The 26,347-nt window shown below is 46.7% G+C and overlaps 1 protein-coding gene across 9 annotated transcripts in view; it reads left to right on the top strand.

Moving 5' to 3' along the window:
• Positions 1–26,347, top strand: part of LOC135512449 (cytoplasmic polyadenylation element-binding protein 3-like) — a 60,969-nt gene that overhangs the window by 7,372 nt on the left and 27,250 nt on the right. For 7 of the 9 annotated variants that reach the window (XM_064934488.1, XM_064934483.1, XM_064934484.1 and 4 more), the window contains exon 3: positions 12,967–13,120. In XM_064934488.1, coding sequence (XP_064790560.1) covers positions 12,967–13,120 — 154 coding nt within the window. The remainder of the gene's footprint in view (positions 1–12,966; positions 13,121–26,347) is intronic. The other 2 variants (XM_064934490.1, XM_064934491.1) reach the window with 1 other exon arrangement.

The following is a 26,347-nucleotide window of genomic DNA, read 5'->3' as shown; positions in this document are numbered from 1 at the left end:
TTCACATCAATGTACTTTGGTGCGAAAAGTGCAAATCAATACCAGAACAACAGCAAAGGGCCTTGTGAAGATGCTGGAGGAAACCGGTACAAAAGCATCTATATCCACAGTAAAACGAGTCCTATATCGACATAACTTGGAAGGCCGCTCAGCAAGGAAGAAGCCACTGCACCCAAACAGCCGTAAAAAAGCCAGACTACGGTTTGCAACTGCACATGGGGACAAAGATTGTACTTTTTGGAGAAATGTCCTCTGGTCTGATGAAACAAAAATAGAACTGTTTGGCCATAATGACCATTGTTGTGTTTGGGGGAAAAGGGGGGATGCTTGCAAGATGAAGAACCCCATCCCAACCGTGAAGCATAGCATCATGTTGTGTGGGTGCTTTGCTGCAGGAGGGACTGGTGCACTTCACAAAATAGATGAGGAAAGAAAATGATGTTGATTCAATATATCCACATCTCAAGACATCAGTCAGGAAGTTGAAGCTTGGTCGCAAATGGGTCTTCCAAATGGACAATGACCCCAAGCATACTTCCAAAGTTGTGGCAAAATGGCTTAAGGACAACAAAGTCAAGGTATTGGAGTGGCCATCACAAAGCCCTGACCTCAATCCTATAGAACATTTGTGGGCAGAACTGAAAAGGCATGTGCGAGCAAGGAGGCCTACAAACCTGACTCAATTACACCAGCTCTGTCAGGAGGAATGGGCCAAAATTCACACAAATTACTGTGGAAGGCTACCCAAAACGTTTGACCCAAGTTAAACCATTTAAAGGCAATGCTACCAAATACTAATTGAGTGTATGTAAACGTCTGACCCACTGGGAAGGTGATGAAAGAAATAAAAGCTGAAATTAATAATTCTCTCTACTATTATTCTGACATTCCACATTCTTAAAATAATGTGGTGATTCTAACTGACCTAAAACAGGGAATTTTTGCTAGGATTAAATGTCAGGAATTGTGAAACTGAGTTTAAATGTATTTGGCGAAGACGTATGGAAACTTCTGACTTCAACTGTACATATTTACCTCAATTATCTCAACCCCCTGCACAACGACTCATTACTGGTACCCCGTGTATATAGCCACGTTATTGTTACTCGTTGTGTATTTATCACTAATTTTATTTTTTATATATTTTTCTCTGCATTGTTGGGAAGTCCACACCAGTTGTTTACAAAGCATGCGATTAATATTTAGTATTTTATTTGATGCTGTGTGCCAGATCAAGTCTACCTGCTATTCTTAATCTCTTTCCCATATAAAGTATGTGACATGAATGCAGGGTGAGTGCTGGCATGTGCTCATACCCAACTGACCTTTTCTGTTGCCTACAGGTTGGATATAAAATGTAATGAGACGGACACTTTTTACATCATGCAGGTTTCTCCGATCAAGTAGCCTAACCTAAATGGCGCTCAATCAAATACCAAATCCGCTGTCATGTTAAACAAACAACATGTCCTGCAAACAGGACAGGTCAAACTAAAATGGACAATATGGAATGTACAATCTGTTGACCAGGAGTTACACCCCATTGTCATGATCAGTAGTTTGTATCTGTACATTTTGACAAGCTGATCATAGTGAAAAATAAAATGCTTCTGCATTTGTCGCTGTGTAAACACGCTGCAAATCGGCTCGCGACAACTCCTGATAAAGTTGGGTCATCTTTTATTTGGTCCTGTCCGGATGTTGTTGTTTGGTGTTTTATGAACAGTAGACTTACCACATAGATGGGCATTCATAAAATAAGATTTCCAGCAACACTGTAGGCTACACCTCAGTAAGCACGGACTGACGCTGACGCATTTTGGGCGTCTTTTTTTTGGTGCAGTTCCGGACCGGCCTTGATTTCGACATCCACGGACATGAGTTTTTGGTCCTGCCCAAATCTGAACCAATCATTGACGTCAGATTTGGGCCAGACTTCTATAAATGTACTTATTTTCAACTTTCATTCAGAAGCAAAAATTAGCCTGATTTCAACATCTGGAAAATACATAATAAAAAAAACTATTTTTGATGTAACCTTTTATTTAACTAGGCAAGTCAGTTAAGAACACCGGACGACACTGGGCCAATTGTGCGCCGCCCTATGGGACAATCACGGCCGGATGTGATACAGCCTGGAATCGAAACAGGGATTGTAGTGACGTCTCTTGCACTGAGATGCGGTGCCTTCGACCCTGGCCACTCGGGAGCCCAACATCCTGAAAATACATCAGAACTTTCATTCAAAACTGGAAATTAGCCTGTTTTTTACATACAGAAAATATGCTTTTTCAACGTTCTGGGAAATGTATATTTTAAATGTATGGATAATACCTTTTCACATTCAATTCAGAACCTACATTTAACCTAACTTTGCGGGGGGGGGGCATTTGTTGGTCTCTCGTATGGAGGTAGAACTGCAAGGACTGGCCCTGAATAATGGATCATAGACTGATCAGGTGAAAGCTATCATGGAACAAGCAGGTGTTCTTAATGATTTATACGCAGTGTAAATCAGGCAGAGTCGGTGGAAAGCCCGAAAAATTGTCAGACTCCAGCCATCCATAGTCTACTACCTTCTGGCAAACGGTACCGAATTTCTCGGACTAACAGGCTCCGTAAGCCGTAAGACTGCTGTTATCCAGGCTATCTGTACTGACCCAATCTTGCATTGACTATGCACACTCACAAGATTATATATAGGGTTCCTTATGTTATAAAATACATTTTACCAAGACAAATAGTATTATTCATGTTCTGAATTGTTCAGTGGGGTCTTTCTCTTACATATCATAAATTCTATTTTAAAAAGTTTTATTTTGTAACCCAATACATCTGATAATAAGCACAAAGCACTTTTGAGGATTTTACATTTCGTGGTCGTCTTCCAAATTGTTATCGTGGGTCGCAAATATCCCCAAAAAATTCTGACACGAGAGAAATTAAATGTAAAAGGCTTTGAAAAAGAACAGGAACTTTGCATTAATGTGAACAGTATATACTAAAATGTCTTAAAATTGATATCTCTCATTTCTATATTGTTTTATGTCTTCCGGATTTAGGAAGAAAGATGAGTTCAATGGTAAGCTTGTCAGGTAGCCTTAATTATCGTGCAGCTATTTTCCTGTTTTTATTTAAATGTAAGCTCTGTCTTTTTTTTAAATGTAAAAGTCTGGCTAATTTTGATAGAGACAGGAGGTTTGGACTATTTGGTTTTCTAAGAGGATTATCAACACAATTTACACATTTTCCCCATTAGTCAAAATGTGTTTTTGATTATATATATATATATATATATATATATATATATATATATATATATATATATATATATATATATATAAAAACCCACACACTTTCACATACACAACACATGCGCATACCGACAATGCATACATACACACACACTTTCACACATCATATGCTGATGCTACTCTGTTCTTTATTCTTACTCTTATTTTTATCTATCCTGATGCCTAGTCACTTTACCCTGCCTTCATTTACATATCTACCTCAACCTCATACCTCTGCACATTGATCTGATACTGGTACTCCCTGTATATAGCTCTGTTCTTGGGTATTTTAGTCCTCTTGTGTTACACTTTTTTTATTTTTTTACCCCCTTTTTTCCCAATTTCAATTACGATCTTTTCTCATCGCTGCAACAGCCTCGGGAGAGGAGAAGGTCGACTCATGCGTCCTCCTTAACACCCCCCCGCTTAACCCAGAAGCCAGCTGCACCAATGTGTCGGAAGAAACGCATTCAACTGACGACCGAAGTCAACCTGCAGGCGCCTGGCCTGCCACAAGGAGTCACTAGAGCCAAGTAACGCCCCCCTCCCCGAGCCAAACCCTGTCCTACCAAACCACTGCGCCACTCTGGAGAACCTCACAATTTTGAATTTTCTTTTTAAAACTCTGCATCGTTGGGAAGGGCTCGTAAGCACGCATTTCAAAGTTAAGTCCACTCTGATATCCTGGTTATAGCTCGGGCCAGTTGCACCAGTTGGTCGAAAGTGGGTTGTAACTCAATGTCCGAAGTAAAATGTGCTCTACACCGGACATAAAAATGATACCTGTTGTATAACAGGTGTTAAATGTCTAGCTAGTTAGTGGTGCGCACCAGTAGTGCTTCAATCGGTGACCTGACTCACTCGAAGACCTTGAAGTAGTTGTGTACCTTGCTCTTCAAGGCCCGCGGTTTAGTAGAGAAATAGGCAATGATGCTTCATGGCAGGCAGTTGTTGATGTGTTCAGAGGGTTCCTGGTTCAAGCCCAGGTTGGGGCAAGGAGAGGGACGGAAGCAATACTGTTACAGTTTGACCATCTGGGCGAAAGCCCAAGGGTGTCTACTCAAACATTCTCCATAGTTACACTATTCTCCATGGAAACAGAATAAGAAAACTACAATAAAAGAACATGGCACATTTTGTCTATTGGTTTTAACAACCAGTGGGCCTTTGGATGGGAACGAATATTAAGAGATCGCCGCAACCCTCTGGATATGTGTACAGACGGGAGTGTATTGAGAGGTTCTGCTTTAGCAGGCGTGATCTGTTTTAAATTGATGAGATCTCGCCGCAGATGGTTCATGTGAAAGTGAGAAATAATGGTACATTTCAAAACACGGTGGCAGACATGATAGATGTCAGCAGAGCTACAGCCTGCAGGGCAATCCGACGTGTGTCACTCGCCATAAAGACCCGACTTCGTTACCTTGTCTGCTGACCTAACCAAAGAGAACCAGCGTTGATTGTACTCATGCCAGGATGGCCTCTTTTGACCATGAGTAGCGTATCTGTATGTCAACAGAAAGGTGTTTAATTCCATCAACGTACAGCTTGCCTGCAACGAGGAGATGAAGATTATAGACGTGGTGACAAGGTGGCCTGGGTCCACCCATGATGCAGGGATCCTACGGGAGCGCACACTCCAGCGGGTGTTTGAAGAGGGTGGATGTGGTGGCATCCTGCTGGGGGACAGTGGCTACCCACTAAAAAGGTGGCGGCTTGCACCAGTGTTTTGGCACCCAGGACAGACCAGGAGCGGGAATACAAAAATGCTTATGCTGAGGCGAGATGCCTTATTGAGCGACGCTGCATCAGGGTGCTGAAGCGCAGGTTAGTAGCCTAGTTTTTCATTAGCAGCTAATAACATGACATAATACTGAAATAATAGGTCACTGTGTTGTGTTACCACACGGTCTTATTGTGTTGTGCTCCCACTAGGTTCCACGGCCTACCTGGAAAGATAAGAATGGCACCGAAGAGGACATGCACTGTTGTCGCTGCCAAAGTGTTATATTAGTATGGAGATGAGGCTGCCCCATCCCATGACTAAGCAAGGGTGCAGAGTTAAGGAAAACCATAGGGAACCTGCTGGTCCAGATGACATTGGATGTCGATTGGCCCGGAATCACAACATCAATCAAATGTAGCCTATAGACCCCTTTCCAGTGCACTACACACTGACGTCACGCACAGATGCGCGAGGCTGTAAGAAAGCCATCGACATCTGCTCCCATTCAACATACCCTAGCTTTACATTTTATTACTTCTAAACATCTTTGGGTTCTAATACGCATACAATTATGTTTTGATTCTTGCTAAGATTTATATTTGTTTGTGATCTTTGCAAAATAACAATTTTGGATGGAGCGGTTCTTAGCTAGAATGCTAATGCTCGTTAATATACTGTAGGCCGTAGCAAAAGCTAGCCAAAGAGCCATTTTACTGGTTGAAGTTTAAGTGTAATGCGGTTGATTTGCGATGATGACACAAATACTATATTGAGCAGGACATTAATATAAGCCTTAAAATCTAATTATAATTCAAATGTTGTGTAAAATGCATTCAAAAGCAACATGGGGAGAGAGCGAGAGAAACATGGCGCTCTCGGGATATGTTGTCGGAATCGGTCAAGCCACCGGGCTTCTCCGTGCATCGCGCCAACAGAGAGAAACACCTTTATGGGAAGAGGAAGGGCGGGGGTGTATGCTTTATGATTAACAACTCATAGTGTAATCATAACAACATACAGGAACTCAAGTCCTTCTACTCACCCGACCTAGAATTCCTTACAATCAAATGACGGCCATTTTACCTACCAAAATAATTATCATCAGTTATCGTCACAGCTGTGTACATTCCCCCTTAAGCAGACATCAAGATGGCCATCAAGTAACTTAACTAGCCTATACGCAAACCGGAAACCATACAGTGGCTTGCAAAAGTATTCACCCCCTTGGCATTTTTCCTATTTTGTTGTCTTACAACCTGGAATTAAAATATATTTTTTGGGGAGGGGGTTTGTATCATTTGATTTACACAACATGCTTAACACTTTGAAGATGCAAAAATAATTTCCCATGTGAAACAAACAAGAAATAAGACAAAAAAAACGGAAAACTTGAGTGTGCATAACTATTCATCCCCCCAAAGTCAATACTTTGTAGAGCCACCCTTTGCAGCAATTATAGCTGCAAGTCTCTTTGGGTATGTCTCTATAAGCTTGGCTCATCTAGCCACTGGGATTTTTGCCCATTCTTCAAGGCAAAACTGCTCCAGCTCCTTCAAGTTGGATGGGTTCTGCTGGTGTACAGCAATCTTTAAGTCATACCACATATTCTCAATTGGATTGAGGTCTGGGCTTTGACTAGGCCATTCCAAGACATTTAAATGTTTCCCCTTAAACCACTTGAGTGTTGCTTTAGCAGTATGCTTAGGGTCATTCTCCTGCTGGAAGGTGAACCACCGTCCCAGTCTCAAAGAAGACTGAAACAGGAAGACTAAAACAGGTTTCCCTAAGAATTTCCCTGTATGTAGCGCCATCCTTCAATTCTGACCAGTTTCCCAGTCCCTGCCGATGAGAAACATCCCCACAGTATGATGCTGCCACCACCATGCTTCACTGTGGGCATAGGTTCTCAAGGTGATGAGAGGTGTTGGGTTTGTGCCAGACAGCATTTTCCTTGATGTCCAAAAAGCTCAATTGTTGTCTTCCATATGTTTGGCGAGTCTCCCACATGCCTTTTGGCAAACACCAAATGTGTTTGCTTACTTTATCTTTAAGCAATGGCTTTTTTCTGGCCACTCCTCCATAAAGCCCAGCTCTGTGAAGTGTGCATTGGTTCTATGGACAGATACTCCAATCTCTGCAGTGGAGCTTTGCAGATCCTTCAGGGTTATCTTTGATCTCTTTGTTGTATCTCTGATTAATGCCCTCCTTGCCTGGTCTGTGAGTTTTGGTGGGTGGCCTTCTCTTGGCAGGTGTGTTGTGGTGCCATATTCTTCACATTTTTATAATAATGGATTTAACGGTGCTCAGTGGGATGTTCAAAGTTTCAGATATTTTTAAAAAACCCAACCCTGACCTGTACTTCTCCACAACTTTGTCCCAGACCTGTTTGGGGAGCTCCTTGGTCTTCATGGTGTAGCTTGCTTGGTGGTGCACCTTGGTTAGTGGTGTTGCAGACTGGAGCCTTTCAGAACAGGTGTGTGTATGTATACTGAGATCATGTGACACACATGATTATTAGTAGTATTTACAAATGCAAAGACTACATTTAAAATTATTGTAAAATACATGTATTTATTTATTAAGAATTCAAAGGCTAATAGGCATATTTGGTGTACTATTTATTGTTGTTGGCTACAGTGTAGTTAGTGTATGTTACGCCCCCTCACTCTGCAATAGTCTGTTGATGTTGCTGCTCAAGGAACCTAATTTCTTAATTTTAATTTATTTTTCTCAAGCTCCACATTTAAAAAATTTTCCCCTCAGTTTCTCAGTCTCCGTCTCTCTCTATTGCCTTCTCTATGAACGCCAACTGCATCTCATTTCGCTGGTCTTGTCCCGATGCACCTTGCTCTGGCTCTGCGTTGTGGCTGTAAACGATGTGTCCGGGCAGCTCGAGTCCGTGTCTAAAAGACATAACAAACATTGAAATTATAACAAGTAGCCTTAATAGGAGACTGGGCAGCTTGTTGCATGCAGACAGTGGTCACAAGAAGTGGAAGGACCTAACGAGGGCAAAGACAACAGTGGCGCCTTGAAATATCCCGCGCATATAGCCTACACCTGGCAGTTAGATAATGATAAATGAATGGTTTTAGTTTGTACTGTTGCTATTAATCGCCACTACTAGGCTGCTGTTAGTGGATGTGGTTCTTGAGCTTTTTTTATCATCTTTGTCATTCTGCTGGGTGAATGCGCAGGGTGATGCCGTGCTGTCCACACCATCCATTCCCATGAAAGGCAGGGGAATCTGTGCCAAATATATAAGCTATGTTGCTGTAAGGCAATATTTTAGAAGCAGGACCTCCTAGGTGGGTTTTTCAGGGCACAGCATCTTTTCATGCTCGTCATGAGATCTTTCCCTTTCTTTCGCACCTTCTCCACTGATCTGCAGCCAAACTCCCCATTCTCATCATTTACTTTATTATACTGAACAAAAATATAACCGCAACATGTAAAGTGTAGGTCCCATGTTTCATAAGCTGAAATTAAAGATCCCAGACATTTTCCATACGTACAAAACCCCTATTTCTCTCAAATTTGTGCAGAAATTTGATTACATTCCTGTTAGTGAGCATTTCTCATTTGCCAAGATAATCCAGCCACCTGACAGGTGTGGTATATCTCGAAGCTGATTAAACGGCATGATCATTACACAGGTGCACCTTGTGCTGGGGACAAATAAAGGCCACTCTAAAATGTGCAGTTTTGTCACACAACACAATGCCACAGATGTCTCAAGTTTTGAGGGAGCGTGCAATTGGCATGCTGACTTCAGGAATGTCCACCAGAACTGTTGCCAGAGATTGAATGTTCATTTCTCTACCATAAGCCACCTCCAACATCATTTGAGATCATTTGGCAACTGGTCTCACAACCGCACACCATGTGTAATCACTCCAGCCCAGGACCTCCACATCCGGCTTCTTCACCTGCGGGATGGTGTGAGACCATCCACCAAGACAGCTGATGAAACTGGGTTTGCACAACAGAAGAATACCTGAACAAACTGTCAGAAACGTCTCAGAGAAGCTCCTCTGTGTGCTCGTCGTCCTCATCAGGGTCTTGACCTGACTGCAGTTCTGCGTTGTAACCGACTTCAGTGGACAAATGCTCACCTTCGATGGCCACTGGCACGATGAAGATGTGTGCTCTTCACAGATGAATCCCGGGCAGATGGCAAACAGTGTGTAGGGTTTCGTGTGGGCGAGCGGTTTGCTGACGTGAACAAAGTTCCCCATGGTAGCGTTGGGGTTATGGTATAGGCAGGCATAAGCTACGGACAAGGAGCACTTTTGCATTTTTATCGATGGCAATTTGTGTGCACAGATACCGTGATGAGATCCTGAGGCCCATTGCTGTGCCATTCATCCGCCACCATCACCTCATGTTTCAGCATGATAATGCACAGCCCCATGTCACAAGGATCTGTACACAATTCCTGGGCGCTGAAAATGACCTAGTTCCTCCATGGCCTGCACACTCACCAGACAGGACAACAATCCACAGGCCACAATCAAAAGCCTGATCAACTCTATTCGAAGGAGTCACAATGCGCGAGGCAAATGGTGGTCACACCAGATAGTGACTGGTTTTCTGATCCATGGCCCTACTTTTTTTAAGGTATCTGATGCATATCTGTATTCCAGTCATGTGAAATCTATATATTAGGGACTAATTTCATTTATTTCAATCGATTTTAATTTCCTTATATGAACTGAAATTGTTGCGTTTTATAATTTGGTTCAATGTCATTAAAAAGCTTCCAGATGTAATTTTTTTTTCTTCTGTTTGTTGCAGTGCTATTGAACTTAACTGTCAGAATCTCTCGATGTTTGCTATATGGCTCTATGGTTTTCCTCATTTCTGAAAATGTGACATGCTAGCTATCTTGTTATTTACTTTTGGAAACTGATTGTAACAAGAAACGAGCACTGCCTAGCAGCCGTCACTTACGCCGGACTTAGCTACGACTTGTGTTATTTTCGGTTGGTGCAACAGGACGTAGCCAGGCCCAAACTAGCATTTTAAGACCACTTATTTATTTATTTTACGTCCAACTGGTGCAACCGGCCCTAGATGTGGAGACAATTTTAAGAATAGGGAGCAATGTTAACATGGTCTGTATCCCACATGCTGGTGTATTAACACAATCAAAGCAGTGGTGGATGGTCTGATAGATGCAGTATATAATGGGTATCTCCTCAGAGTCCTATTCATTAGGGAAGAACGTTGCAAAATGTTTTGCGATGGATAATGAAAACAAGCGTTTCTTATAGGACAAGTTCTCGTCGTCCCTCCCTGTTATCTTCCTTTTCGTGTCTAATGAACACAACCCAGGTATTTTAGCCACTGACTGTGAATGATGCCTTTCACTCTCTTTGTTCAGGATCAGGAGAGTGCATGGTGGTGGAAAAAGAGGGGATGCGAATGAAAAACTCAGCATTTTAAGTGTTTACCGTTTGTACCAAGTGGGCAGATTTTTATCTGGCGCGGCAGTGGTGTGGATCCAGAGAGGGGAGGAATAACGCTTTTGAATGCACGACAATAGCACTGGTGGCAAACAATGTGGCCCCGAGGCTAGGGCATTGGACTCACAGGACACAGCTGTCAAGGGCTAGGCCTAACTCGAATTCACCAGGCACACTCTGTCACTTGCCTACACCCTCTTAAACTCATTCACTTACTCGCTGACTTACTCGCCTACAATAAAAAATATATTTTATGATACGATCTACTATAATGTGTCTCCTTCTCAGGTCACTAGTATCAACACAGGCTCCATATTGGATCAGTCTCTCCCTCAATGAACCAGGAAGTGGGCCAAAATAATCTCACTGAATCAACTCTGGAGTCTGGGCCCAAATATATACCAAATGGCCCTAAACTTTATAGGCTGAACTTCATGCAGAACGATTCGCCTAATACCCTACCCTCCTCCCTCTCGCTGTGAACGTTGAGGATTCAGATCAGATGAATGTAGGCTATTGAGTAGAATATGATTGATTCAAACTGCCTAATTGGTATTTTATTTAGAAACGAGTCCCAGGCAGCCCAGCAGGTGAATGTGTTCAAAAGGTGGGTTCAGCGGGTGGCGACGTAGTAGGTCAAGCTGGCCAGAAGGACTGACACACACACGGAGGGAGTGCTTAATCTTTGGCTGAAGGTCAGGCAGGTTTGGTGACAAGCTTCAATGTATTTCTGGCGCGGTCTTCCCTACCATATTTTTATTTGTCCCCGTACATACACTCAGTGGCCAGTTTATTAGGTACACCCGCCTAGTACCAGGTCAGACCCCCCTTTGCTTCCAGAACAGTCTAAATTCTTTGGGGCATGGAACCGTTGCTCAATTTATATAAAGGGACATAACGTGTTGCAGGAAAACATTCCCCACACTATTACACCACTGCCAACAGCCTGTACCCTTTTCAACAGGCAGGATGAAGCCATGGACATATGCTTTTACGCCAAATCCTGACTGCCATTAGCATGACGCAACAGGAACTTGGATTCGTTAGACCAGGCAATGTTTTTCCACTCCTTGATTGTCCAGTATTTGTGATCTGGTGCCCACTGCAGCCGCTTCTTCTTTTTAGCTTCTATGAGTGGACCCAGTGTGGTTGTCAGCTGTAATAAGCCATCTGTGACAAGGACTGATGAGTTGTGCTTTCCAAGATGCTGTTCTGCACACCACTGTTGTAGTGTGCTGTCATTTGCCTGTTTGTGGCCCGCCCGTTAGCGTGCACGATTCTTGCCGTTCCCCCACGACCTCCCATTAATGAGCTGTTTTTACCCACAAGACTGCTGATGACTGGATGTTTTTTGTTTGTCACACCACTCTCTGTAAACCCTAGACTCTGTCGTATGTGAAAAGCCCAGGAGGCTGGACGTTTCTGTGGTACTGGAACCAGCGCGCTTGGCACCGATGATCAGACCAGGCTCAAAGTCACTTATAGTCACACTTTTTGCCATTTCTAACATTCGTTTGATAAGTAACTGAATGCCTTGATGCCGGTCTGCCTGCTTTAAATAGCAAGCCTCGGCCACGTGACTCACTCTGTAGGAGTGAACCATTTTTGTTAGAGGGTTGGTGTACCTAATAAACTGGCTAGAGTATGCCACAGGTGATATGGTCAGAAGTGTTAACTTGATGATTTTGGAGGAATGGCTATTATGTGATACTAGCCCAGGGATGGTCGTACACACCATATGGAAACATCTTGAGTGTTTGAGGAAAGAGCACACTCTCAAATCATGCCATACTTGGCACGATCTCGCCTTGATTGGAATGTGTGTCCCTACTCTTGAAATCATTTGCTTTCTACTTGCCAAGTGAAATATAGTTGTAACGATGAAATGATAAATGTATGTGCAGTGTGCGCACCTTTTCCGATCAGACCAAGTGAAATGTGCACACTGTGTAGTCCCAGCTGCTAGAGTCAAATACTCACTCTCTCTCAGTTTCTGTTGGCTAATGTATGATCTTGACTGTGATATTTGCTGCGATTACAAGATCAGCTGGTCTTGGCCTGCTTTGACGCTCCAACAATACCAGGGCGGTGTCGCTACATGAAAACATCTGGCTTCGACTCTGCCCTTAAGCAAAGGGAACCAACCAGAATTTGAACAGCGAAGCAAATTGCGAACACATGCACGTTTCCCATGGTTTCTGCTGTGTGATATTAGGCAGTATGGTCTGTGATTTGGGCCCTCATTCAGTTGAAACCCTGCTCTCCCCTTCTCAGGGGTCACTGCTCAACTTTCAACAAATGGATGTGTTTGTATGTTTTGTGCGTCTGTGTGAATGACGGGCTTTCCTTATTCTCTCACAAGTCATCGAGCTATTATCTCAAGCTAGTCTTAAGCAAGATGGTGTCGAGTTGTTGTGTTCTACTTTGATAACCAGCTGAGATAAGATGACTAACCTCTGCCCCCTCTCTTCTCTTGCAGGACCGGAATCGGCCCTTTGATGCATTTAGCTTGCACTCTTTGGAGAATTCCCTAATGGATATGATAAGGACTGACCATGACAAAGGTAAACCACACCCAGCTGGTGGCCCACCAATGACTATCGCTGATATTATATGGAGGAATCATTTTGCAGGTTAGGAGTGTTCATACATCATACACACTTTTTATTTAATTTTTTGGCTTCATATTTGCGCTATTTGCCATCCTACCACCAATACAATCTAGTTGAGTTGATTTTGCAGTCATAAATTGAATACGATCAATGAACCACTGGCCTTACCTGCAAAATCTTACACGCTGTTCTTGTAATCTGTATGTAGTGAATGCTTTAAAAAAAAATCTCCCTTACGAGCTGCTTCTCAGCGTTGTCTTTTGACTTTAATCAAGTACTCGTGATGACATTTCTGCTTCTATTTCCTGGGTAAATATTGCTGTCACAGGTAAATATGAATGTTGACAAGATGGCACTTGTGGTGTGCTGCCGTGTTTTGTGTTTCTCTGATGTTTTGAGTGACGGCGTGCGATTCGATTGCTCACATGTATGTGTGTGTGGCCCTTTCGTGTGCCTCCTCGTAGGCGTGTGCTCTTATTGTAACCATATTCTTTGACTGACTTTAATGGCACAGGGAAGGTTATTGTGGTCCGATTTCTGTGCCTCTTTTTTTTAGTGAGTGGGGGGGAAAGGATACAAGAGAATGTGAAATTGGTATGAAACCAATCTAAAGTTACCCCTTTATAGGTTACGCCCCTGCTGCGGGATGGCAAAAACATTGATTCAAATCTCGATGGGGCCATACTTACAAACTCTTGATTAAACCTAAACTTATTCTACAAATAAATGCTACATTTGAGCATTTCACCATAGGCTTTGAAAAAGCACCTGCCGAGTACCAGTCTCGTCAAGTGCCTGCTGGTAAGCTTTTTTGACTTAGGATGCCACCTGTCAATGATTACAAATTACGGTACATTACTGCTATTCAACAAGACCATGAGCCTCTCTGATTTAAAGAATAATAATTTATGAGTTGGCCAGCATCCTTGTGGAACACTTTTGTAGTCCATGCCCCAGCAAATTGAGGCTGTTCTGAGGGGAAAAGCGGTTGGAACTCGATATTAGGACAGTATTTTGTACGCAGTATAAACATAGGTTTACTCAACATATATATATATTTTTTTTTTCACGTTACAGCCTTATTCTAAAATGGATTAAATGTTTTTTTCCCCTCATCAATCTACACACAATACCCCATAATGACAAAGCAAAAACAAGATGTATTGAGGTGTTTTGTTTCACATTTATAGATGTATATATAAAAAAAGTGGGGAATTATCACATTTACATAAATATTCAGACCATTTACTCAGTACTTTGTTGTAGCATATTTGGCAGCGATTACAGCCTCGACTCTTCCTGGGTATGACGCTACAAGCTTGGCACACCTGTATTTGGGGAGTTTCTCCCATTCTTCTCTGCAGATCCTCTCCACCTCTGTCAGGTTAGATGGGGAGTGTCGCTGTCTAGCTATTTTCAGGTCTCTCCAGAGATGTTAGATCAGGTTCACGTCCGGGCTCTGGCTGGGCCACTCAAGGACATTCAGACTTGTCCCAAAGCCACTCATGCATTGTATTCGCTGTGTGCTCAGGGTTGTTGTCCTGTTGTAAGGTAAAGGTCATGAGCGCTCTGGAGCAGATTTTCATCAAGGATCTCTGTGTACTTTGCTCTGTTCATTTGTCCCTCGATCCTGACTAGTCACACAGTCTCTCTTGCTAAAAAACATCCCCACAGTATGATGCTGCCACCACCACGCTTCACCGTATGGATGGTGCCAGGTTTCCTCCAGACGTGACGCTTGGCATTCAGGCCAAAGAGTTCAATCTTCAGTTCATCAGATTAGAGAATTTTGTTTCTCATGGTCTGAGAGTATTTAGGTGCCTTTTGGAAAACTCATGTGCCTTTTACTGAGGAGTGGCTTGCGTCTGGCCACGCTACCATAAAAGCCTGATTGGTGGAGTGCTGCAGAGATGGTTGTCCTTCTGGAAGGTTCTCCCATCTCCACAGAGGAACTTCCAGAGCTCTGTCAGAGTGACCATCGGGATCTTGGTAACCTCCCTGACCAAGGCCCCCTCCCTCGTTTGGTCGGGCGGCCATCTCTCAGAAGAGTATTGCTGGTTCCAAACTTCTTCCATACAAAGATGATGGAGGCCACTGTGTTCTTGGACCTTCAATGCTGCAGACATGTTTTGGTACCCTTCTCCAGATCTGTGCCTCGACACAATTCTGTCTCGGAGCTGTACGGACAATTCCTTTGACCACGTGGTTTGGCTTTTACTCTGACATGCACTGTCAACTGTGAAACCTTACATAGACAGGTGTGTGCCTTTTTCCAAATCATGTCCAAACAATTGAAATTACCACAGGTGGACTCCAATTAAGTTGTAGAAACATCTCAAGGATGAACAATGGAAACAGGATACACCTGAGCTCAATATCGAGTCTCATAGCAAAGGTTCTGAATTCATACGTAAATTATAGGGTATTGTGTGTAGATTGAGGGGATAAAAACGTTTTAATCAATTTTAGAATGAGGCTGTAACGTAACGAAATGTTGAATAAGTCCAGGGTCCTTAATACTTTCCGAATGGACTGTATATCGTTTCATCCCTGGTATAACCAGTACACAGGCCTGAGTAGGCTTTGCTAGTTTGCTGTCAAGTGACAGCAGCAGGCACGCAGCTTTACAACGAAGAAAACGGCTCTTCTCTAACTCAAACGGTAAAAACGAATATGACCCATACAACCAGAGTTACCTTTTTTTTCATGTTGCGGGCCGTTTTAAACTAATCCCGGGACGATCCTTTCTGGTTTGATAACAAACAACTTTGTTCAGCTGTGTTACCTAGCTCACTAACAACCTGGTGACGTGACTGTGGGTCTAGGCAAATTTGATTGGCACTGGAAGAAAGGGAAAAATGTCTGCTAATCATGAGATGTGCTTCAAAGGTAGGATTTAATATAGGCTTAATGTAAGCCTAAACTAATTATGTGTGTATATGTGTGTGTGTGTATCTGTGTATATTTAACGAACACCATATTTTTTATATTTGATGTTTGGTGCCTAACATTTTTTTTATGTTGAGTGTATGTGGGAGAGCGAGTGGGGTGTGTGTTTATGTGAGTGGGGGGTGTGAGGGAGGGATTGTGTGTGTGTGTTACAACTGAAGAGTAAAGAAGGTTTTCATGTGGTGTTTTCCCTTACTGCCACAATGTCATTCAGATCATTATGCGTTCCTTCCTCCAGCCAACTCACAAGTAGGCCTTTGCAAATATGAGAAAATCAGGCATTCTATGCAGTATTCTATTATAGTGAACAGTGTGAAGTTAAATTCATTATGTCTTCCATTGAGTAGAAGTGTGAATATCAGATCTAGGTTTTTTGTGTGTGTGTGTGTAGCACGTGCCCATAACGTTTAGGAAACAGGAACAGGCTTCGGGGGGGGCAGTGCTAACGCAATGCTAACGCAATACCGACCTGTGGTATCGCGGCCCTACTCGTTATCTTTGATACTTGGCCTGGTATGGTATCATTAGTAAAATGTTGGTATCGTGGAGATGAGTAAAATGTTGGTAACACTAGATGTTCATGCGCCGGTCATGGTACTATAGGGCTAAGTGTGCCGGGTTATCTCGTGGGAAAAGCTCATATGTAGCATTTTAGAGAAAATGTTTGAGGAAGAGTAAGCAAGTATGGACCCCATCGCATCAAGAAAATGGGTTCAAATGTGTCTTGTTGGATTGCTGGGAACGGAACATGAGCGAAAAATGCCACTCCAAAGGCTGACATGGTGATTATTTGATACAAAGAAACAGAAAATCAAAGCAATGGTTCAAATGCCTTATTTCAGGGAAATATGAAGGTAGACCAAGGGCTGTCTTGGTCTAAGAGAAAAGAGAGTTTACTGTCAAAAGCAACATGTTGTTTTGGAATGGATCTCCCCAAATTCTTTCAACACCACACGTATGTCCTTGAGATCATTTTGTCAGAGTAGGTCACATTCCTATTATGAAAACTGACTCATGTTCAATGTTGTTTTCTTAGCCTGCCTGACAGTGGAAATGTTTGGGGGGTGTATTATGAGTTGCTGCCTGCTGCGCTCTCATGCGTAGATTCTGTTTTTTCAATATTGTGTCGAGAGAGCATTGTTTCATCGCTGCAAAGGTCGTCTCGTTCCCGGCCCGACTTCACCGGAACGAGAGAAGGGGACGGAGAGACCAGAATCTCCTGCAAATGTTCCCTTGTTGTTGTAAATCAGCTCGGGCACACAGGGAGACTGGAGAGAGAGTGGGGGAGACTGGAGAGAGAGTGGGGGAGACTGGAGAGAGAGTGGGGGAGACTGGAGAGAGAGTGGGGGAGACTGGAGAGAGAGTGGGGGAGACTGGAGAGAGAGTGGGGGAGACTGGAGAGAGAGTGGGGGAGACTGGAGAGAGAGTGGGGGAGACTGGAGAGAGAGTGGGGGAGACTGGAGAGAGAGTGGGGGAGACTGGAGAGAGAGTGGGGGAGACTGGAGAGAGAGTGCGGGGAGACTGGAGAGAGAGTGCGAGTGGGGGAGACTGGAGAGAGAGTGGGGGAGAGGAGAGGGGGGGAGACTGGAGAGAGAGTGGGGGAGACTGGAGAGAGAGCGAGGGGGGAGACTGGAGAGAGAGCGAGGGGGTGCTGGAGAGAGAGCGAGGGGGTGCTGGAGAGAGAGCGAGGGGGTGCTGGAGAGAGAGCGAGGGGGGTGCTGGAGAGAGAGCGAGGGGGGGGTGCTGGAGAGAGAGCGAGGGGGGGTGCTGGAGAGAGAGCGAGAGGGGGGGACGTGCTGGAGAGAGAGAGAGGGGGTGCTGGAGAGAGAGCGAGGGGGGTGCTGGAGAGAGAGCGAGGGGGTGCTGGAGAGAGAGCGAGGGGGGCTGGAGAGAGCGAGGGGGGCTGGAGAGAGAGCGAGGGGGGGCTGGAGAGAGCGAGCGAGGGGGTGCTGGAGAGAGGGCGAGCGAGGGGGGGCTGGAGAGAGAGCGGGGGGGACACTGGAGAGAGAGCAAGGGGGACGTGACACTGGAGAGAGGGAGACGGGGGTGGCTGGAGAGGGAGCGAGCGAAGGGGGAGGCTGGAGAGAGGGCGAGCGAAGGGGGAGGCTGGAGAGAGGGCGAGCGAAGGGGGGAGGCTGGAGCGGGGCGAGGGGGGGGTGGCTGGAGAGAGGAGACGAGGGGGACGTGACACTGGAGAGAGGGAGACGGGGGTGGCTGGAGAGGGAGCGAGCGAAGGGGGGTGGCTGGAGAGGGAGCGAGCGAAGGGGGGTGGCTGGAGAGAGAGCGAGCGAAGGGGGTGGCTGGAGAGGGAGCGAGCGAAGGGGGTGGCTGGAGAGGGAGCGAAGGGGGTGGCTGGAGAGGGAGCGGCGAAGGGGGTGGCTGGAGAGAGAGCGAGCGAAGGGGGTAGGCTGGAGAGAGAGCGAGCGAAGGGGGTAGGCTGGAGAGAGAGCGAGCGAAGGGGGGAGGCTGGAGAGAGAGCGAGCGAAGGGGGGAGGCTGGAGAGAGAGCGGCGGTGGGGGGACTGGAGCGGAGAGCGAGCGGGGGGAGAGTGGAGCGAGAGCGAGCGGGGGGGGGACTAGAGCGAGTGGGGCTGGAGCGAGAGCGGGGGGGCGACTGGAGGGAGAGCGAGGGGGGACTGGAGGGAGAGCGAGGGGGAGACTGGAGGGAGAGCGGGGGGGCTGGAGGGAGAACGGGGGAGACTGGAGCAGGAGAGCGAGGGGGCGAGCGAGTAGAAGGGAGACTGGAGCGGGGGGCGAGGGGGACTGGAGCGGGGGAGGGGGACTGGAGCGGGGGGAGGGGGACTGGAGCGGGGGGGAGGGGGCTGGAGCTGGAGGGGGGGAGCTGGAGCGGGAGGGGGCTGGAGCTGGAGCGGGGGGGGCTGGAGCGAGAGCGGGGGGGCTGGAGCGAGAGCGGGGGGACTGGAGCGAGAGCGGGGGGGCGACTGGAGGGAGAGCGAGGGGGGGGAGACTGGAGAGAGGGAGACGGGGGTGGCTGGAGAGAGAGCGAGCGAAGGGGGTGGCTGGAGAGAGCGAGCGAAGGGGGAGGCTGGAGAGAGCGAGCGGTGGGGGACTTGAGCGAGAGCGAGCGGGGGGGGGACTAGAGCGAGCAGGGGGGGCTGGAGCCAGAGCGGGGGGGACTGGAGGGAGAGCGAGGGGGAGACTGGAGGGAGAGCGGGGGAGACTGGAGCAGGAGAGCGAGGGAGAATGGAGCGGAGCGGGGGGGACTGGAGCGGAGGGAGAGGGGGGGGGGGACTGGAGGGAGAGTGAGGGGGGGCGACTGGAGGGAGAGTGAGGGGGAGACTGGAGGAAGAGTGAGGGGGAGACTGGAGGGAGAGCGGGGGGGCTGGAGGGAGAGCGAGGAGACTGGAGCAGGAGAGCGAGGGAGACTGGAGCAGGAGCGAGGGGGGACGAGCGAGTAGAAGGGAGACTGGAGCGAGGGGGAGGGGGACTGGAGCGAGGGGAGGGGGACTGGAGCGAGAGCGGAGGGGGCTGGAGCGGGGGGGGGACTGGGGGACTGGAGCGAGCGGGGGAGCTGGAGCGAGCGGGGGGGACTGGAGCGAGAGCGGGGGGGACTGGAGCGAGGAGGGGGGGACTGGAGGGAGAGTGGGGGGGGGACTGGAGGGAGAGCGGGGGGGCTGGAGCAGGAGCGAGGGGGATGACTGGAGTGAGGGGGCGAGCGAGAAGGGAGACTGGAGCGGGCGGGAGGGGACTGGAGCGAGGGGGTGGAGACTGGAGCGAGGGGGTGGAGACTGGAGCAAGGGGGGGACTGGAACAAGAGCGGGGGAGGGAGACTGGAGCGAGGGAGGGGGAGGGGGAGGAGGGAGACTGGAGCGAGGGAGGGGGAGGGAGACTGGAGCGAGGGAGACTGGAGCGAGGGAGGGGGAGGAGACTGGGGCGGGGGGGGGGACCGGAGCGAGAGCGATTGGGGGGGGACCGGAGCGAGAGAGAGAGCAAGCGCGAGGGGGTGACTGGAGAGAGAAGGGGAGCGAGGGTGTGACATTTCCAGAGGGAGACGGGTGAGACTGGAGAGAGGGAGACTGGAGGGGGGGAGACGGGTGAGACTGGAGGTGTGGAGACGGGTGAGACTGGAGGGGGGGAGAGACGGGTGAGACTGGAGGGGGGGAGAGACGGGTGAGACTGGAGGGGGGGAGACTGGAGAGGGTGAGACGGCTGAGACTGGAGAGGGGGAGACTGCTGAGACTGGAGAGGGGGAGACTGCTGAGACTGGAGAGGGGGAGACTGCTGAGACTGGAGAGGGGGAGACTGCTGAGACTGGAGAGGGGGAGACTGCTGAGACTGGAGAGGGGGAGACTGGAGAGGGGGAGACTGGAGAGGGGGAGACTGGAGAGGGGGAGCGGGTGGAAGGCTGAGTCCCAGCCAGATGGTTCAACATGAATGCCCCATCACTGTTTACTCCCAGTCCTCGTGTCAACAGCGTGGGCCTGCCTTCAGAGAGGCGTGCTGCAGCTAGCCCTGTCACAGTAGGTCTTCCCTGTTGGTGTCCCCCTCCTTTGACTCCATTGGCTGAGGCTGCCCATAGCGCTAGTCTAATACAGCAAGGCACAGGACAGCTAGCTTGGTCCCAGATCTTTTTGTGCTGTCTTGCCAACGGTCATTGACACTGATCAGAGAAGTTAGCAAGATGGCACAAACTGATCTGGGACCAGGCTAAAGGACAGCCACCGAGGTCTGTCACTTGCATGTATCCTTTCCTTTTGTTATTATTTCAAAGTGAGGAAGAATTGTGCTGTTCTTGTTGACAATGTAATCAAACCCCCCCCCCCCCCCAATCTAAACTGTCATGCCGACAATAATAGTGTTCTTTCGAAGACTTTTCTCTCATACCTAGCATTTTGTACCCCGAACCTTGAGTGTTGTTTGGGATTCCAATCATGTGTGAGAATGAGAGAGGAGGCTGGGTGATTATGAGAATGCGGGGGGGGGGGGGGGGGCTGTGAATGTGAACCCCTCTCTTCCTGACTATGACGGTGAGAAGGGCGAGACTCTAGAGCATTAACTCTGAGACTCTAGCGTTGACTCTGAGAGGAGTCGGTCCAGAGAGAGGGGGGGGGACTACTGACTGCCACTCCGTTCTTGTGATCCTCTTTAACTCCTGAATGGTGATTAATCAGATCGGAATGGCATGCATGGGGAATTTACACTCTGCTTTCAAAGGGAGGGGTGCCGGGCTGGGATATGGTGATCAAACGGGTCCTTTTTTCTTTTCTTTTTGCTCCACACTGGAGCGCATGAAGTGAGTCCCGAAATTGGGTCAGCTTAGCTCACGTGTGGAGAGTCAGTAGTTAGGCTTTCCCCTGCTCCACAGTTCCTCCCCTCGGCCTGGAAAAACACCAGCAGTCTGAGCCTGACAACAGACACCACTGCAAGCCACCAGGCTGTGGCTATGGCGCACACAGTCCTTCTCACACACAACCACATATTCTGATCACTCTGACACGGGATGAACTGCTCCGTAGACACGTGTGTGTGTGTGTGTGTGTGTGTGTACTGCCACATGCAAATCAGGCACTATTCAAAGCACTCATGTCAGTACGTTGAACACACACACACACACACACACACACAGCTCAGCTGGTCTGCCTCACATGATCTTATGCCTCAACGACAAACAAATTCCATTGTCACTTTGTTTTTGCACTTGAGCTTTTAGAAATGGGCTGTTGTGCGTTTTAGCATTTTTTTAGTTAGTGATGTTTTGAATTAACGTGAATTTCGTCAGTGTGGAGAAACATGTAGCCTCTGCTTCTATGCAAATGTTGTTGATCAGTCAGCTAATATAAGTCTGCAAACGGTTTGTTTGTCATCTGTGGACTCCACTGGTTTAGCCAAAACAAGCTAAAAAATAATCAATACATGACCACACTCCTATTGAATATACATTCACCTGTAATTGTGAATAGACCTAAGCCATCTTAATTTTCCCAGTTCATCAAGAGATTTACCATTCAAATAAAGTATTACCATTATGTTAGATTGGTAAAAACAAAGTCACATTTGTTTGATTTTTTTTTTTTTTGTCTCTAGGAAATTTTCTCATCCAAATTTTCCAATGTATTGATGTTGAGCATTGGCCTAAAATATCATTCATCCGCCTCCTTGACCCCCAAAAATCGGTATTGGCATCGGCCCTAAAAAAAAAATCAATGTTGGTCGTTCTCTACCTTCCAACGCTACCGCTGTCTGGACAACAGCCAGAGTGTGGTCAAGACATCTGCTGCAACTTCATATTTAGTGCGTCAGCTCTGCTGCACCTGGGAGCTGAAGGTATGGCAACACACTCCCAACAGCCATGTATGCTTAAACATACACTACACGACCAAAAGTAGGTGGACACCTGCTCGTCCAACATCTCATTTCAAAATCACGGGCATTAATGGAGTTGGTCCCCCCTTTACTGCTTTAACAGCCTCCACTCCTCTGGGAAGGCTTTCCACTGGTCTTCTAACTGTAAATACTCATCTCAACTCGTTTAAAGGCCCAGTGCCGTCAAAAACGGGATTTTCCTGTGTTTTTATATTTCTTATATATATATTTCTAAACTATGAGGTTGGAATGATACATAGAAATGATGATAATGCAGTTTTTGTATATATATCAGCCTGTTTTTGTTGGATTGAGTTTTGGCCTGCCTGGTAACATCCCCAAACCAATAACAGAGAGGTTGAGTACAGACCCATTGAGCAATGGTGTTTTGTTGATTTTATAAGTCAATATATGATAAAACCTTACTATTGACTCCCATTTTATCCGGAGGGAAGCTACAGAGTTAACAGATGGGGTAAGATAATGAAAGGGCAGTGAAGGCTTGTTCGTTTGGGTCAGAGAGATGTCACAGCAGCTTGACCTTGAGGTAAAAGGACGTTGAAAGGTCACCCAGACAATCAGGCCGTTTTTGGCCAGGCTGACCGATCAAACTGAGCTTGACCTAGACCAGAAAAATGACAGCTAACTCAAATGTGCACCTTCAATCATTTGAAGGTGCCGTCATTATAAGTAAGAATTTGTTCTGAACTGACTTTCCTAGTTAAATGAAATAAAACGTTTGCTCAATCGCCGACACCAAGAAGATTCTGCACTTTAAACAGTCATTGTCGGGAGATGAGGTAAGAGTACTTTCTAAGCTTCGTTGGCGGTGGTAAAGGTTAGACACACACACACACACACACACCAACTAGCTCCATTAGCTTAGTTAAGCCTTTGTCCATCCAGCCTCTACCAGCAGAAGTTGATGAGATGAGCTTTGATGAAAAACAGTCTTGTAGTCTTATTCTGTTGGCCTTTGTTTTGAGTGCATTCTTGATTGTTTTTTTGTAGAGAAAGATGTCTCATTTTCGCAACATCTCGGGTAAATAAAGCTGACATTTGTCCTTTGCGGTTTTCAGACAGTAGGGGAGTTGCTGTTCATTGCCAGTAGCCCGAGTGTGAGGCCTCATTCTCTAGTCTCAAGGTGTTTTTGTCGGCTGGGTTAACATTTCCACACCTCCCCGTTGACTTGCCAGTCCTCCCCATAACTGCTGCTCTGGCTTTTTCCAAAGGCAGTTATTGGGGAGCTTTAATATGTTCTTTAATGTGGAACAGAGGTTGAAAAACGTGGCTGAGGCAGAGTCCGAGAGAATTCCAGGTGTGAAGCAATGGCTGATGAGCACCTCATGGAATCTAGAGGAAGGTTAACCCTTTAGGAGCATAATATGCTGTACAATGCTTCTCTAAATGCAGCCCCATTGAAAACCAGTCCATTTAGGCTAAACCAAACACACCTAGCCTTTCCTAAGCGCTAGTCTGGGGGGGTTTCTGCATTAACATCATCGGTGGTTTGGAGAGATAATAGACTAGCGTCTTCACTCTGTCCAGTTCACCAGTAGTGTACAGCAGCTGTACTATATTTCTCCAGTCCAGTGTTCCAACAGTGTTTCTTAATCCTGATCTCGGGGACCGCAAGGGTTGCACATTTTAGTCATTGCCTTAGTGCTAAACCTGATTCATATCGTCCAAGCTTGATGAGGTAGTGCCATGTGTAGTGCCATGGCAAACACTAAACATGCACCGCCTTTGGTTCCCCAGGACCAGGATTAAGAAACACTGCTCCAACCTGCCCCCCGCCCAAGCCCTCGGTGAGGAAATGTCACCAGCCCAGCACCCTGAGGCCATGCCACTGAACTGGGGAAGCAGATGGCACTGGCCCAGAGCTATTTTAGGGCTTTTGGGAGCAACTGTCCATTTTGTCACTACTAGAATGCCTGGGAGGTATTTATTAAGCACCAAACGGAAGATAACAGACAAACGGGGATGGAGTACCTGAACATGTCCACTAGAAACGGTAATTTTCTCCTACCGTTACAAAACATTTTGCTACAGTGTTCCCTAATGAATACAACCCTGGTTTAGGTAGGACCACCATGGACGCCAGCTATTTAAGAGGCAAATGGAGGCATCACATCGCTCTCCTCCCAGTGTACCTAGAGCTAGGGGGCTGGATATATTCCGTGTTGGCTGTGACCTAACACTCCAGTAATGCTGTGAACATTTGTAAGTTTTACTGTACATTGTAAAAAGGTTTGCAAATCCATAATGTTGTACCTGAAGACACAGCACGTTGTGGTTCCTATTGAGTGTCTCGCCACAGTTCAAACCAAACCACATATTTTAAATCTAGAGTACGAGTCAGGGATGTTATTATACCAAGTCGCTATCTTCCATCTGACATTGTTTACCGTTTCGGAAAAACAATGTGGCTATGTCCTCTGGCCTACTGAGTCTGACTATATCGATTAGAATATTATTTTGACATCCTTTTTGACAAGTAGCACAACATGCTCGCTCAGGCGTGTCACAATACGGTGATGCTGGCACACCCAATAAGATTTCTTCACTCAAGATAGCCAAACCATGCCCTCATTCAGTTAGAAATAGCAGTATGGGGGGGAGAGGGTGAAAATTGACTCGGTGGGTGTGTGCGTGCGTGCACACACTCGCTCTTTTTTTACAGGGTTGACTATGCAAAGGATTGCCATATAAGCCCCTCTGTTCTCATGCTGGATTATGACTCGTTGAGAACTGTGAGGAAATCCACATCTGCTCTCATCTGTTGATCTGTTGGATGGTGGAGGCTGCACTGGTCCCTCCCCCTCTCTTGTTTTTACCCAGAGAGCACTACAAGTTTCACTGTGGTTTCCAGCCTAGGAGGAGGACTGGGCCATATTCATTAAGCCCCAAACGGAAGACTACGGACTGAAAACGAAAGGGACCGTAACTCAACTTGTCCAATAAGCAACGCATATTTTCGCTCTCCGTTTCTAAGCATTTTGCTATTTTCGGCCCTAATGTATACGACCCTGGTCTAAACTGTTGAAATTCTTTTATCTGTCTGCTGCGGCTTAGTTTTTAAGCTTTTTGACACGTTTGCGCCGTTCCAGCTTGCGACGCGGCTGCCACAGTCTCTCTCAGGTTTCTCTCTATATATAGACACCCACTCGGTAAACCAAGATGTCTGCCCCTGCCATTACCCTTGCTTTGTGGACATACTGTCGAGACTAAGTGCAGATGTTTAGCACTGTGTTGAAACATGTTGCCCTGTTGGAGCCAACACGTTAGTTGCACGTTTTCTGTTGGGTAATGGATGTAGAAATATCTGCCATTTAGAGGCAAGGTTGCCTTGCCGGACCATTTCTTTCATTATATGAACTCCCGAACCCTGTTTCTCCGCTGTCCATGGCGGCGTCTTGCTGCTCATGTGTTTCCAAGCCAGCCAGTAGTTTAGTGTTGTTGAAAGGAAGGACTGTGGAATCGAAAGTGTCACTTTAAAATATGGATGCTCATTTGTCTTTGGCTACAGTGACTCATAGTCATAACGCAACTGTTCGCGATGAAACAGCCTACACTGTGTGTGTGCTTTTATTGTAGCCTTGACAGGTGCCATTTTGTTCCTTCTTTTGTTTCGTGGAAATGAACAATGGAAACGTATTCAGAAGTAGCGTCGTCGTGACGCACCTAGGGTGCATCAGTGGTCGACTTGAGGATCGAGTGTAGGCTTTGACAGTCAGGCTACCACCAACACGAATAATAATCAGTGCAGCGTATCGAGAGTGACATGTTTTATGTTTCCTTCAGTCCTTCCCTATTTGCTGCTTGAGATGAGCTTGGACGTGTGTGTGTGTGTGTGTGTGTGTGTGTGTGTGTGTGTGTGTGTGTGTGTGTGTGTGTGTGAAAAGAGACCGAGCCAGAAGGAGGGGAGATGTACTACAGTTTGTACCAGGAAGTCCTTTCCCTGGTTGGTGTGGAG

The sequence above is a fragment of the Oncorhynchus masou genome, chromosome 24 (assembly GCF_036934945.1).
Source record: "Oncorhynchus masou masou isolate Uvic2021 chromosome 24, UVic_Omas_1.1, whole genome shotgun sequence".
In the NCBI taxonomy this organism is placed as follows: domain Eukaryota; kingdom Metazoa; phylum Chordata; class Actinopteri; order Salmoniformes; family Salmonidae; genus Oncorhynchus; species Oncorhynchus masou.
The sequence above is the reverse complement of the archived record's forward strand: the minus strand, read 5'-3'. Positions and strand labels throughout refer to the sequence as shown.